We start from the raw sequence: 13908 nt of genomic DNA, 5'->3' as shown, positions 1-13908 counted from the left end.
TGAACAAACTGATTAATAAAGAAAAATTGTTTTTTTTTTTAGCAATAAGAAAAAATGATAAAAAGAAAAATAACATGTCATACAATACAATATACTACTGACAGCAAATAACACCACTACCAAGAATCCCATATTACTCCCCTATATCCCCTTCTCATATACATTTAGCATTGGCGTATTGCCTTTGTTACATTTAGTGGAGGTATATTACAATGTTACTGTTGACCATAGACTCCAGTTTGCTTTGATTATGTTTTTTCCTGAATACCATCCCTTTTTCAAATTTCTACATGGTTGACATTCATTTGCTTTCCCACATGCAAAAACATTTTTATATTTGTATATTTAGTAACAGTCATTGGCCACTCCAGTTTTTGCCACGTTATACAGTCCCAGTCTTTATCATCTATCTTTACCTCTGGTGTCATACATTCTCCTATCCCACCTCTTTCAGCTTTACTCACAGACATCTCTGTTCAGTGTACTTACAATACTGTGCTACCATCACACAGTATTATGCTATCTATTTCTGGATCTATGCAATCAATCCTAAACATTCTATAGTCCTTCAGCATCAAATGGCTGATCTCTGCCCTCTTTCTATCTCCTGGTCGCCTGTGTTGTCAGCTTTTAACTCCCAAAGTTTGTTCATTAATGTCTGTTCATATTAGTGAGACCATACAGAATCTGTCCTTTTGTTTTTGGCTAACTTCACTCAACATAATGTCCTCAAGGTTCATCCACATTATTACATGATCCATGTCTTTGTTCTGTCTTACAGCTGCATAATATTCCATCATGTGTATGTACCACAGTTTGTTTATCCACTCGTCCTTTGATGGACATTTGGGCTGTTTCCATCTCTTGGCAATTGTGAATAATGCTGCAATAAACATTGGTTTACAAATGTCTGTTTGTGTCTTAAGTTTCAGTTCCTCTGAGTATATACCCAGCAATGGAATAGCTAGGTCATATGGCAAATCTATATTTAGCTTCCTGAGGAACCTCCACACTGTCTTCCAGAGTGGTTGCACCATTCTACATTCCCACCAACAATGAATAAGTGTGCCTCTTTCTCCACATCCTCTCCAGCACTTGTCATTTTCTGTTTTTTTTGGATAATGGCCATTCTGGTAGGTGTGAGATGATATCTCATTGTGGTTTTGATTTGCATTTCCTTAATAGCCAGTGAAGTTGAGCATTTTTTCATATGCTTTTGAGCCATTTGTATTTCCTCTTTAGAAAAATGTCTGTTCATGTCTTTTGCCCATTTTTTAATTGGATTGTTTGTCTTTCTGTTATTGAGATGCAGGATTCCTTTATATATTCGGGATATTAAACCCTTATCTGATATTTGGTTTCCAAATATCATCTCCCATTGTGTAGGTTGCCTTTTGACTTTTCTGACAAAGTCCTTTAATGTACAAAAGTGTTTAATTTTGAGGAGATCCCATTTGTCTATTTGTTCTTTGGTTGCTCATGCCTTGGGTGTGAGGTCTAAGAAACCACCTCCTTTCACAAGATCTTTAAGATATTGCCCTACATTTTCTTCTAAGAGTTTTATGGTCTTGGTGCTAATGTTTAGGTCTTTGATTCACTTTGAGTTAATTTTCGTATAAGGTGTGAGATGGACATCCTCTTTCATTCTTTTGGAAATGGATATCCAGTTCTCCAAACACCATTTATTGAACAGACTGCTCTTTCCCAGTTGCTTTGGCTTCACTGCCTTATCAAAGATCAGTTGTCCATAGATGTGAGGGTCTACTTCTGAACACTCAGTTTGATTCCATTGATTAGTATATCTGTCCTTATGCCAGTACCATGCTGTTTTGAGCACTGTAGCTTTGTAATATGCTTCAAAGTCAGGTAGTGTGAGACCTCCCACTTCACTCCTCTTTCTCAAGACATTTTTGGCTATTCGGGGCATCTTACCCTTCCAAATAAATTTAGTTATTGGTTTTTCTATTTCTGTAAAGTAAGTTGTTGGGATTTGAATTGGTATTGCATTGAATTTGCAAATCAGTTTAGGTAAAATTGCTATCTTAACTATATTTAGTCTTCCAATCCATGAACATGGTATGTTCTTCCATTTTTTCAGGTCTTGGTCAATTTCTTTTAGCAATTTCTTATAGTTTTCTATGTAAAGGTCTTTTGTGTCCTTGGTTAAGTTTATTCCTAAATACTCGATTCTTTTGGTTGCTATTGTAAATGGGATTTTTTTCTTGATTTCCTCCTCTTGTTGCACATTAATTGTGTATAGGAACACTACAGATTTTTGCGTGTTGATCTTGTAGCCTGCTACTTTGCTGTATTCATTGACTAGTTCTAGTAGCTTTGCTGTAGATTTTTCTGGATTTCCTACATATAGAATCATGTCATCTGCAAATAGTGAAAGTTTTACTTCTTCCTCTCCAATTTGGATGCCTTTTATTTCTTTTTCTTGCCTAATTGCTCTAGCTAGAACTTCCAGCACAATGTTGAATAGCAGTGGTGATAGTGGGCATCCCTGTCTTGTTCCTGATCTTAGAGGAAAAGCTTTCAGTCTCTCCCCATTGAGTGTGATGTTAGCTGTGGGTTTTTCATATATTGCCTTTATCATATTGAAAAAGTTCCCTTCTATTCCTATCCGTTGAAGTGTTTTCATCAGGAAAGGATGTTGAATTTTGTGAAATGCCTTTTCTGCATCAATCGAGATGATCATGTGGTTCTTCTGCTTTGATTTATTGATGTGGTGTATTACATTAATTGATTTTTTTGTGTTGAACCAGCCTTGCGTACCTGGAATAAATCCCACCTGGTCGTGGTGTATAATTCTTTTAATGTGCTGCTGGATTCGATTTGCGAGTATTTTGTTGAGGATTTTTGCATCTATATTCATTAAAGAAATTGGTCTATAATTTTCTTTTTTTGTAGTATCTTTGCCTGGTTTTGGTATTAGGGTGATGATGGCTTCATAGAAAGAGTTAGGTAGCTTTCCCTCTTCTTCAATTTTTTTGAAGAGATTGAGCAGGATTGGTACTAATTCGTTCTTGAATGCTTGGTAGAATTCACATGTGAAACCATCTGGTCCTGGGCTTTTCCTTTTTGGGAGCTTTTTGATGACTGACTCAATCTCTTTACTTGTGATTGGTTTGTTGAGGTCATCTATTTCTTCTTGAGTTAATGTTGGTTGTTTATGCTTTTCTAGGAAGTTGTCCATTTCATCTAAGTTGTCTAGTTTATTAGCATATAGTTGCTCATAGTATCTTCTCATTATCTCCTTAATTTCTGCAGGGTCGGTAGTTATATTTCCTTTCCCATTTCTGATTGCATTTATTTGCATCTGCTCTCTCTTTTTTTTTGTTAGCCTAGCCAGTGGTCCATCGATTTTATTGATTTTCTCAAAGAATCAACTTCTGGTTTTGTTGATTCTCTCTATTGTTTTCCTGTTCTCAGTTGCATTTATTTCTGCTCTAATCTTTGTTATTTCTTCCCTTCTGCTTGCTTTGGGGTTAGTTTGCTGTTCTTTCTCTAATTCCTCCAGGTGAGCAGTTAATTCTTCAATTTTTGCTCTCTCTTCTCTTTTAATATAGGCATTTAGGGCAATAAATTTCCCTCTCAGTACCGCCTTTGCTGCATCCCATAAGTTTTGATAAGTTGTGTTTTCATTGTCATTTGCCTCGAGGTATTTACTAATTTCTCTTGTAATTTCTTCCTTTACCCACTGGTTTTCTAAGAGGGTGTTGTTTAGCCTCCATATGTTTGTGAATTTTATGACCTTCTGCCTTTTATTTATTTCCAACTTCATTCCATTGTGGTCTGAGAAAGTGTTTTGTATAATATCAATATTTTTAAATTTGTTGAGACTTGCTTTGTGACCCAACATGTGGTCTATTCTAGAGAATGTTCCATGAGCACTTGAGAAAAAAGTGTATCCTGCTGTTGTTGGATGTAGTGTTCTATAAATGTCTGTCAAGTCTAGTTCATTTATCATACGATTCAACATCTCTGTTTCTTTAGTGATCCTCTGTCTAAATGTTCTATCCATTGATGAGAGTGGTGTATTGAAGTCTCCAACTATTATTGTAGAGGTGTCTATTTCTCCTTTCAGTGATCGCAGTGTTTGCCTCATGAATTTTGGGGCATTCTGGTTTGGTGCATAAATATTTATGGCTGTTATGTTTTCTTGATGAATTGACCCTTTTATTAATATATAGTGTCCTTCTTTGTCTCTTTTAATTGTTTTGCTTTTGAAGTCTAACTTGTCTGATATTAATATAGCTACTCCCGCTTTTTTCTGGTTGTTGTTTGCATGAAATATCTTTTTCCAACCTTTCACTTTCAGTCTATGTTTGTCCTTGTGTCTAAAGTGAGTTTCTTGTAGACAGCATATAGATGGGTCCTGTTTTTTAATCCATTCTGCCAGTCTGTGTCTTTTTATTGCCGAGTTTAATCCATTTACATTTAGTGTTATTACTGTAAGGGCAGTACTTTCTACTACCATTTTGCTTTTTGGAATTTATATGTCATATCTTATTTTTTCCTCTCCTTTTACCTTTCCTGATAATCTTCATTTCTGCACTCTTCTCCAACTCTCTCTCTCCTGTCTTTTCCTATCAGCCTGTAGCACTCCCTTTAGTATTTCTTGTAGTGCTGGTCTCTTATTCACAAACTCTCTCAGTGTCTGTTTGTCTGAAAATGTTTTAATCTCTCCCTCATTTTTGAAGGAAAGTTTTGCTGGATATAGAATTCTTGGTTGGCAGTTTTTCTCTTTCAGTATCTTAAATATATCATGCCACTGTTTTCTTGCCTCCATGGTTTCTGCAGAGAAATCTGTACATAGTCTTATTGACTTTCCCTTGTACGTGATGGATTGCTTTTCTCTTGCTGCTTTCAGAATCCTCTCTTTGTCTTTGACATTGGACAATCTGACCAGTAAGTGTCTTGGAGTAGGTCTATTGGGATCTATTCTATTTGGGGTACGTTGTACTTCTTGAATCTCTAATTTTCTGTCTTTTATAAGAGTTGGGAAATTTTCAGTGAATATGTCTTCTATTACTCTTTCTGCCCCTTTTCCCCTCTCTTCTCCTTCTGGGATACCCATAACACGTATATTTGTGCGTTTCATGTTGTCACTCAGCTCCCTAAGACCCTGCTCATATTTTTCCATTTTTTTCACCATCTGTTCTTTTGTGTGTATGGATTCAAATGACCTGTCTTCCAGTTCACTGATCCTTTCTTCTGCCTGTTCAAATCTACTGTTGTGTCCCTCCATTGTGTTTTTCATCTCCTCCATTGTGGCCTTCATTCCCGTGAGTTCTGCCATTTGTTTTTTTAAGTTTATGAATTCTTCTTTATGGTCAGCCAGTGTCTTCTTTATATCCTTCAGCTCTTTTGCTATATCTTCCTTCATTTCATCAAATTTATTTAGCATTAGTTGCCTCCACTCCTGTGTCTCAGCTGAGCTATTAGTTTGTTCCTTTGGCTGGTCCATGTTTTTGTGTTTCCTGGTATGGCTTGTTATCTTAAGTTGTCTAGGCATCTGATTCTCTTGATTAGTTTATTTTGGAGCTTGTTTTCTGTCTTTTATTTAGTGGTTTTCTTGTTGGTTGGCTTTGTTCTCTGGCCTCTGTTATTCAGTTCAACTTATTCTAGACCTCTAACTTAGGTTCTATTTAGTTGATAGGAATTTTTCCCCTCTTGTTTTTTCTGTTTCTTGCTCTGCCTCTATGTAACCTTTTTGTGAGTGGGTGTCCTCAGATATGGTCGACCCTAGTCAGATTTTCCCAGTCTAGTGAGGCCCAGGTCTCATTGGGAGGGTATGGAGTTTTCCTGAGAATGAGACCCTCCTATGAGGCCTTTAGAATTGGTGCTTTTCCTCTCCTGTCCAGCAGGTGGCGCTGGCCAGCCCGCAGCTCCCCCACCAGTGTAAGGAGGTATGGAGCCTTTAGTTCTCCTGGTGACTCTGATCCTGTCAGGGGCGTGGCTGACTGAAGCTGGAATCTGAATTCCAGCCCCTGGGGTCTGAATTCCCAGAAGGAGGACTGCCAGTTGAGCTGGGCCTCCCTCCACTCTCCCAATCCTCAGAATTCCAGTTGTCTCTCAGGGGCACTATTCCCTTCTCCTCTCTCCTCTTTGGGGCCTCTCCAGGTAGATTCCTTGGTCAGCCTGAGTTGCCAGTTAAAGACGGGGGTGGAGGCCTTCAGTAGTGAATACGGAATTCAAAGACACTGTAGGTACTCTGTCTCCCCTCAAGCCCAGCCTAGTCCCTCAACCTGGGCTTTCTGATAGAAAATAACCACATATATTACTTTTAGATTTAAAAAAAAAAAAAAAAAAAATAGAAAAGAAATCAAGAAAAAGAAAAAAGGAAAAAAAAAAAAAAAAAGAGTCTCTTTTAAACGTTTTTCCCCAGCCTGGAAGTTTTGTCAGTGTCAGAGTAGAACATTTAAAGATATGCTTTGGGCTATTGTCTGATAATTACTCTCCAACCTCTTCAGTTCCACCCTTGCCGGGGGCTATTGAAATGCAAAAAGATAAGGGATCAGTGAGAAGCCAGAAGGGACAAAATGTAAGGGAAAAAAAAAAATGGCTTTTTTGGAGTCTGGGAATGGGTGCCTGCTTTTACGTGCCCCCACTTCTCGGAGCCCAGCCCTTCTTTAGCACCCCAGCTCCCAAAGTTAGTTAATTAATTTGTTAATTAATTCTGCAGTTGAGGCTGGGTTGAGCCTCCCTTCTTGCCCTCAGCAGATTGCTGTTTTTTGTTTTCTTTCCCCCCCTTTCAGGGAGCCGGCAGCAAGACAGTCTGTGAGGTCTGGGTGGGGAGGGGCGCCAGACCCCCGGTCCGGGGAACTTACAATGTTCGCTGCGATCTCAGCTTTTCCTCCAATTCCAAACTTGTGTCCAATGTGTGACTGGTTACTGGAGACCCCGAAAACACTGTTTCATATAGTTCTTGGGTAATTGCCAGCTGCTCTAGGGGAGAGACGAAATTCTGCTCCTCACCACTCCGCCATCTTGCCCCGCCTCTCTCCTCTGTTCACTTTTTAAATTATTTTTTCTTTCTGTTACTCAGCCTGAATAATTTCAATCGTCTTGTCTTCGAATATACGGATTCTTCTGCCAGATCCTATCTGCTGTTGTAACCCTCTAGGTAATTGTTAATTACAGTCATTGTGGTCTTCAACTCCGGTATTTCTATTGGTTCTTTTATAAAATTCCTGTCTCTTTAGTGAGATTCTCCTATTGTTCAATCTTTTCCTGATATCCTTAGTTACTTTTCTGTGTTTTTCATTATCTCCTTGAGCATAATAAGAACCGTTTTTTTTTTAAGTCTTTGTCTGGTATGTCCAAAGTCTGATGTTCTTTATTGATTGTTTCTGTATTTTTATCTTGTTCCTTGCAATGGGCTGTCATTTCCTGTTTCTTTGTCTTGTAATCTTTTGTTGTACACTGTACATTTTAATCATATGATGAGATATCCTTGAGTGCCAAGAGCTAACCAGTACATCAAACACCTTTTTTTGCAAATTGACTCTGCATTGCTCTCCTTCAGGGTTTAGCCCTCTTATCAAGAAAATCAGCCCAAGGTGAATTTGAAGTGCAGGGTCCTGTCTGTCTTTTTTGAGCCTATGTTTTGTCCTTGCTCAAGGCCTTAGGAAATTCCTTATTTACAGGAACTTGAATGCCCCCTCTGCTGCCTATGAAATAGACTTTCTCTCCATTCTCAATATCCTATTGCATGACTTAAAGTAGGTAATCTTTTGCCCCAGGGCACTTTAACATCTTGTTTCTTACGCTGCTGTTTCTGAGCATCTGTGTCTTCCATGTGGGTCTGCCCTATAAATTATAGCCACCTTGGCCTCCGTGAACTCCAGTCTTTGTCTCCTCAATTCATTGAAACCATTGTGCTCTAAATTGGCTCCGGGCAAAAAGCCAGGATGATCTTAGGGCTCAGCTGTTTTGTTTCCCTTCTCTCAGCAAATACAGTTGTGCACTGCCTGTTGTCTATGTCTGAAAAGTATTTTTTTTTTCATTTATTTTGTCCAGTTGTCTAGTTATTTATAGTTGAAGGGAAAAATTGGTTCCACTTACTCTATCATGATCAAAGAAATTCAACTAAATGTTTTGATTCATGTCATCTGAAATGAAGTCCTTTTGGTTTGAAGGTAGTATAAAGTTCCCAGTCCATTGCTGACACCTAGTAGACATTTATTAACCCAAGAATTTACTAACTATAGTATGACTTTGGATTTTTTTTGTCTTTTTTTGCATTTCCTAATTTACTTGGGGAAAGGATACTGAATTAAGCTGTAAATTTGTATAAGTACTACCAAATATGGTAACTATTATACATATTGCCTCTTAGAAAGTAGTAGATTGAAAATAAGTCATAAAGGATTCAAAGTTCAGATCTGATTTCCAACCTTAGTCAACTGGAAATTTCATTTTCTATTTTCTTCATAAATGCTATTCAAGCAACTTAAAAGTAATTGATTTTTCCTCAACTGAAATAAAAACAAATGGTAATCTGGCTCAGGCAAGTGAAAGCATAAAGATTTATTAAGGCAACTGTCTGTAAAGAAAGATGATACCATATACTAAGAGTTCTTCTGATAAATATGCTGGAATGCATATTGATTGGAAATGAAATGTCACAGGTTTGAAGAAATGCATATAAAATACAGTGTTCTCAATAGGGGGAAACATGATTGAAATGAAACTTGTCCTCCATAAGTCATAGTAAGTCTTCAAACATCTTGCCTAGCACTGATGGCAAAAAGCATAATCACAGTAAGGTAGGAAAGAGCAAATTATCTTTAGGAGTCTTCTGGTTGAAGATTCCCTTGGGTGGCTCCATCAACAGTCACCACATTTGCCCGACACCAGTAGTAGAAACGGTGGAGACCTTAGCTGAGAGCCAGGTTGAGGGATAACTGATTCAACTAGAAGTGTAGGAGTGTCAGTCTGCAAAATAGGCCATTAGTATAAATCTAAAGGAGAATGAGAATTGCACATCCATACAGGGTTCTGCCAGAACACATGTGCTGGCAAAAAAGCTGCTAGCTACTTGGGCCCCTGACTCTCATGGGGTGTATACCATTAGCTTGTGTCATTGGGTCCCCAAGGCAGCTCAAAGAACACTGTGGTGGTGAAAGCCAGGCTGGAAGAGGTTTGGTGTTCTCTCTGGGCTCCAGTTCTTGGGATTCTAGGTTGGGATGTTTGCTAAATGTCCTTGGGAATAATTCATTCCATTTTTTTCCTGCCATTCTCTATTTCCACCAAATCCTTCCAAACAGTGAGTCCCTAGAACAGTTCATTCTAAGGTTGTTGGACTTCCCCTGACTTTATTTGAGCCTCTTAGAGAGCCAAGAACCAATACACACCTTAGGGTGCTCTGGACCTTGACTTTGGCACTTACCTCCAGAACTAGATGGACTGGACCAATGGATCTGGATGGGCCAGGATTTAGGAAGTTAGAGGGACAGTATCGACTTGTGGACCAGAGTGGGACTTTTGAGTCCTCTCGGGCTATAGAAGTAGGGGAAAGGTAGGCCATTTCTGTAGCTGCAAGGGCACTGCTATCTTATTTCAGGAACTTGTAATTTTCAGATTGTCAGCTAAAGAAAGCTATTGTTCAGTAATACCTCTATTAAGCTGTGTTCCTAAATGGTTAGAGAGTAGATTGATTTATATTTGTCCAGGTCTTTGAGTTCATCCTTTTAACATTTCTCAGCACGTTCTTGCTTCTATGTCTCTTCAACTGGTCTACCATGTAATGCCGTTTGTAACAGTTTTGTCTGTGCCCTTTTCCACTCAGAGTGATTGCTCCATTAATAGAAAGACAACCTATGAAATAGGTTAGTAAGAGGCAATTAATTTCATGCCTTTTCTATTGACGTAAATGGCTACATTTATTGAAGGAAACAAATTCACTTAGACACTACTAAATTATAATCAACCTTGTAGGACCTAAAAGTTATAAATGTTGTGTTTGACAGATTTCAATTTAAAAATAAAATAGATGTCAGTTAGGGAAAGAGTGTGACAAGTAGCAGGTGTGCAGTATTTTAGTGTGAGATTTCTCCTCTAAAATGTGTGGCACATGGTGGTTTTAGAAACGTGAGGTAAACCAATAGCAGATAGAAAGCACTTGAATGCTAATTAAGTAAGCCTGAAATAATTATCTGAGTGTAGACTAAAATATTGCCTTTTGAAAATGGATGAACTATTTGATTTTACTCCCTTGCTTTAGTCTTACGATTACAGCAGTGCGGGGGCGGGGGGGGCAGTAAATTTTTTTCATCAGTTCCCATGTTTAGCTAAGCAGATGGGGGCATTTTTAACATTTCTTTTTTTCATTTGCACATTTTCGGAGAGATTGCCTAGATGTGAAATATCTTGTAGTCAGTGTTTACAAGATGCCTTTAAATGTAAGAAGCATATCTATTCTGTGTTGATTTGTAGTAATGGCTTTGAAATCACTTGATGATGGCCTTGTTCCTGTAATTTTCATTCACAAGCTATTTCCTTCAAGTTGGTGTTTGAATTCCTTAATGTGGTCCCTGGTTCCTGTCTGTAACTTTAAAGCAGGTTCCCTCTGAGGGGGGCGAGGATTCCCAGGAAAGCTGTATGTAGGCAGGGTTGGGAGATCACACGACCTGAGATCGGATTCTTCATGCTGATGGGAAGACAGACCAGGGCTGGGGGTGAGCGTCCCTGGGGCCGCTACTTCCCTGGGAAGATGACCTCAAATTCCTACTAACCACAGACTTCACAACTGTCTCTCCTTACGGGGAAGAAGGAGGCGATTCTTCTCCTGAGCGGTTCCGTTCTCCTGAGAAGCATAGGTAGGGATTTGGAAAGTGGAATAATCTTTCATAATTGATTCCGGGCAAGCACATAACTCTGCCCTAGAACTATGTAGAAGACAGTGACCTTTTCAAGCATCCAGCTTTGTGCATTCAAACACTTGGCTACAAAAAACCCCCCATAAACTGTGAGTTTTTGACTTTCTGGGGTTTCAGAAAAACAGATTAAATTCAGCTGAAGAAGCCCAAAATAGACTTCTTTAGTAAAATGATGAACCCAAGTTCTGTTTTTTTTTTTGATAGATTTATTCAGACATGGAAATCAGCCTCAGTTAACTAGACTAAAGAAGATTCTTTTACCAACACCATTTCTTTCTTCTTTTTTCGGTTTTACTTAAATAAAAGGTTCCTTGTTTTGACTTTTGCCGGGGTTCTGCATTTAAGACAAGCAGCAAATTGAGCTCTGTTGCTGGAGATCATGACCCCAGGGCTTGGATCTTAGTGCAGCTGTTTCACTGTCACTTTCTCTCCCTCTGTAGGTGAGGACTGCGACATCGACATAAATGAATGTGACAGTAACCCCTGCCATCACGCCGGGACCTGCCTGGACCAGCCCAACGGTTACACCTGCCATTGCCCTCACGGCTGGGTGGGAGCAAACTGTGAAATCCGTAAGTCTTTCTGCAGCTCGGACGCTGTGGCTTAACTGTGCATTTTTACCCAACCAGGAGAGGATGGCTGCTGTGGCCATCAGCCCCCGGGGCTCAGTGTACATCGCTGTGCAGAGGAGACAGTGGAAGCCCAGAGGGCTAACCTGAGTCACCATCTCTCCCCAGTCCCAATTCAGTTCTTTTGCTCACTGCATCATGTTGCTCACACAACTTCCTGCGTCTGATTCCAGCCTTTCCACTGAGATGATAATATGCAGATGTCATCCAGAGTTCAGTGCTGTTAATACAGCCAAAAATGTGCTTAACAGAGAAGCATTAGAATCGTGTCAAAAAAATAGAGTCTTTGTGTTGGGGAAAAAAAAAAAAGGACTGTAAATTCGCTTTTCATTTATGCTGTCAAGTGTCTTCAAATGTATTAGGTTCCATCTATTGCATGGAGAAAAGTCCAGTGAGGATGAGCGTAAAAGAAAATGTGAAAAACAGTGAGCTGCTTAGAGCTAAGTGTTCTCTAAAGATCAACTAGCAGAAGTTTGAAAATGTCATAATCAAGATTTCATATATTACAGAAATGTGTCTACTAGGATTGAGGTGAAAATGAGAACTGACTTGGAATTGAGTTTTCAGTTGTTTTGTCAACTGCTAAAAATTCAGCTATGAAAGGTGTTTCCTTCTTATTTAAATTAGTCAGGGCAGTTTGATCTTCCATAGCAGCAGAACATCAAAACATGCTAGTTAGAGGCAGGGCTTCTTTTCCATTCCAGATGCTTCTTTTCACGGGAGTGGTCTCCATAAGGGCAGCCCTCCTGACCCCTCCCATCCCTCCTTTATTCTTCACTGGATAAGGAAAACTTATCTGCTTTGAGAGTGTGGAAGGAGGTGCTACACATATATAACCCTGTTGTCTGTCCCCTCCTTAGCTCCCCTCTCTCTCCCAGGCTGGCCTCTGCTCCTCCATGCTGTAAGTGTTAAAAGGACAGGCTTCCTCACCGTGGTTCAGTGCTGCCCAGGGCTGGACAGGTTTGCCCAATTCTTAGGGTGTATGTGTGCATCTGTGTGAAGGATCTGGTGTTAGGAAATATCCTCATTCACGAATGTGAGCCACATTTGCCAACCTCAGGGTAACAAATGAGCTATTTGGGCTCTGATCTGCTCGCCCTTCTGTTTTCCCTCTTAGCGCAAAACTTGGGAGGGGAGGAGGGTAATTATTTTTAGATCTCCCCCTCAACCTTCCAAAATGCTCCTACATAGAATGGTCTTGGGACTAACATTCCTTGCCAAAGATGGGTGAGAAATAGTCACTTGATGAAGAAAGGGACAGGGGACAAAAAGGGATTCTAATGGCAAAAATGCTACGGGCTGCAGTTGGGTGTGGGATGTAAAATCTAAACATCCCATCTGGTGGGACCAGACCTGGGTCAGCAGGACTGTGGCCTTGTCCTGGCCGTGCCACCCGTTGTGTGACTCCAGTTAGCTATGCCGAACCTCAGTTTACTTATCCATAAAATGGGACCAGTTTTCATTTAAAACTGGTAATTCTGTGAAATGACAAATTTTGTACCTTGGAGCCAAGTAATATCTATTTATAACTTTATATCCTGTTTAGGAAGATAAATATTTACGAAGATAAGCACATAGCAGAGTATGGATAAGAAGGAAAGTCAGGAACACAGACAGGTTGTCCTCAAGGAGTTTTGAAATAAAATACTGTAATTATAAGAAATTTAAATTTTAATCTCTTCCAGTGATGATAATATAGGCAAAAGATCCACAAAGATCAGAGTTGGCTTCACATTCTAGCCCTATCATATTCTAGCCGTGTGGCCCTGGACAAAGAAATTTGCCTCTTGGAACCTCGTCTTTCTCACTTGTAAGGCTTCAGGGTTAGGTTGCTGTGAGGATTAAATGAGACAAATATGTGAAGGTGCCTGCTATGCAGTAGGCTGCTTGCCCTTTCTTTTTCTTTCCAAATGACTAACTTTTATTCTATGAGCCACTGTGGGGTGGGGGTCTCACCTTCATCACCTGTCTTCCTGGTCACTGTCTACAGAGTGATGCATGTGCAGGGCAGGGGCCACCCACACCCAGGGCCTCCATTTGTTCCAAGTTGCATTTTCCATCGGATGATCTCATTTGCACCTGTCCATTAGGCCAAAGGCATCGACGTAAACGTCACCACACATTAGACTCTTTCCAGGCTCCACTTTTGTTGTTCCCTCCTTGACCTGAGTGTAGGAATGGAGAACGTGCATATGAATTTTTCAGATGACACATTATTGGGATTGGAGGCCAGTTTCTAGAGAATTGGATCAGAATCCAGTGGAATGGATCAAAGGATCAGGGGTGGAAAGAGAGTCTGTACAGTCAGGGCAGGGAAGCGAAGCTGTGAAAGGCTTTTCTGTACTGCATGAACTATGGGTTCCACAGCCTCCAAAGTGTCTCTCTAGCCC

General features: G+C 39.8%; 1 protein-coding gene across 1 annotated transcript in view; it reads left to right on the top strand.

The window, feature by feature from the left end:
- Window positions 1-13908, top strand: part of DNER (delta/notch like EGF repeat containing) — a 381612-nt gene that overhangs the window by 343687 nt on the left and 24017 nt on the right. The window contains exon 11 of the mRNA XM_037850346.1: window positions 11330-11461. Within this exon, the coding sequence (XP_037706274.1) occupies window positions 11330-11461 (132 nt within the window). The remainder of the gene's footprint in view (window positions 1-11329; window positions 11462-13908) is intronic.

Source organism: Choloepus didactylus, chromosome 9 (genome assembly GCF_015220235.1).
Source record: "Choloepus didactylus isolate mChoDid1 chromosome 9, mChoDid1.pri, whole genome shotgun sequence".
NCBI lineage: Eukaryota > Metazoa > Chordata > Mammalia > Pilosa > Megalonychidae > Choloepus > Choloepus didactylus.
The sequence above is the reverse complement of the archived record's forward strand: the minus strand, read 5'-3'. Positions and strand labels throughout refer to the sequence as shown.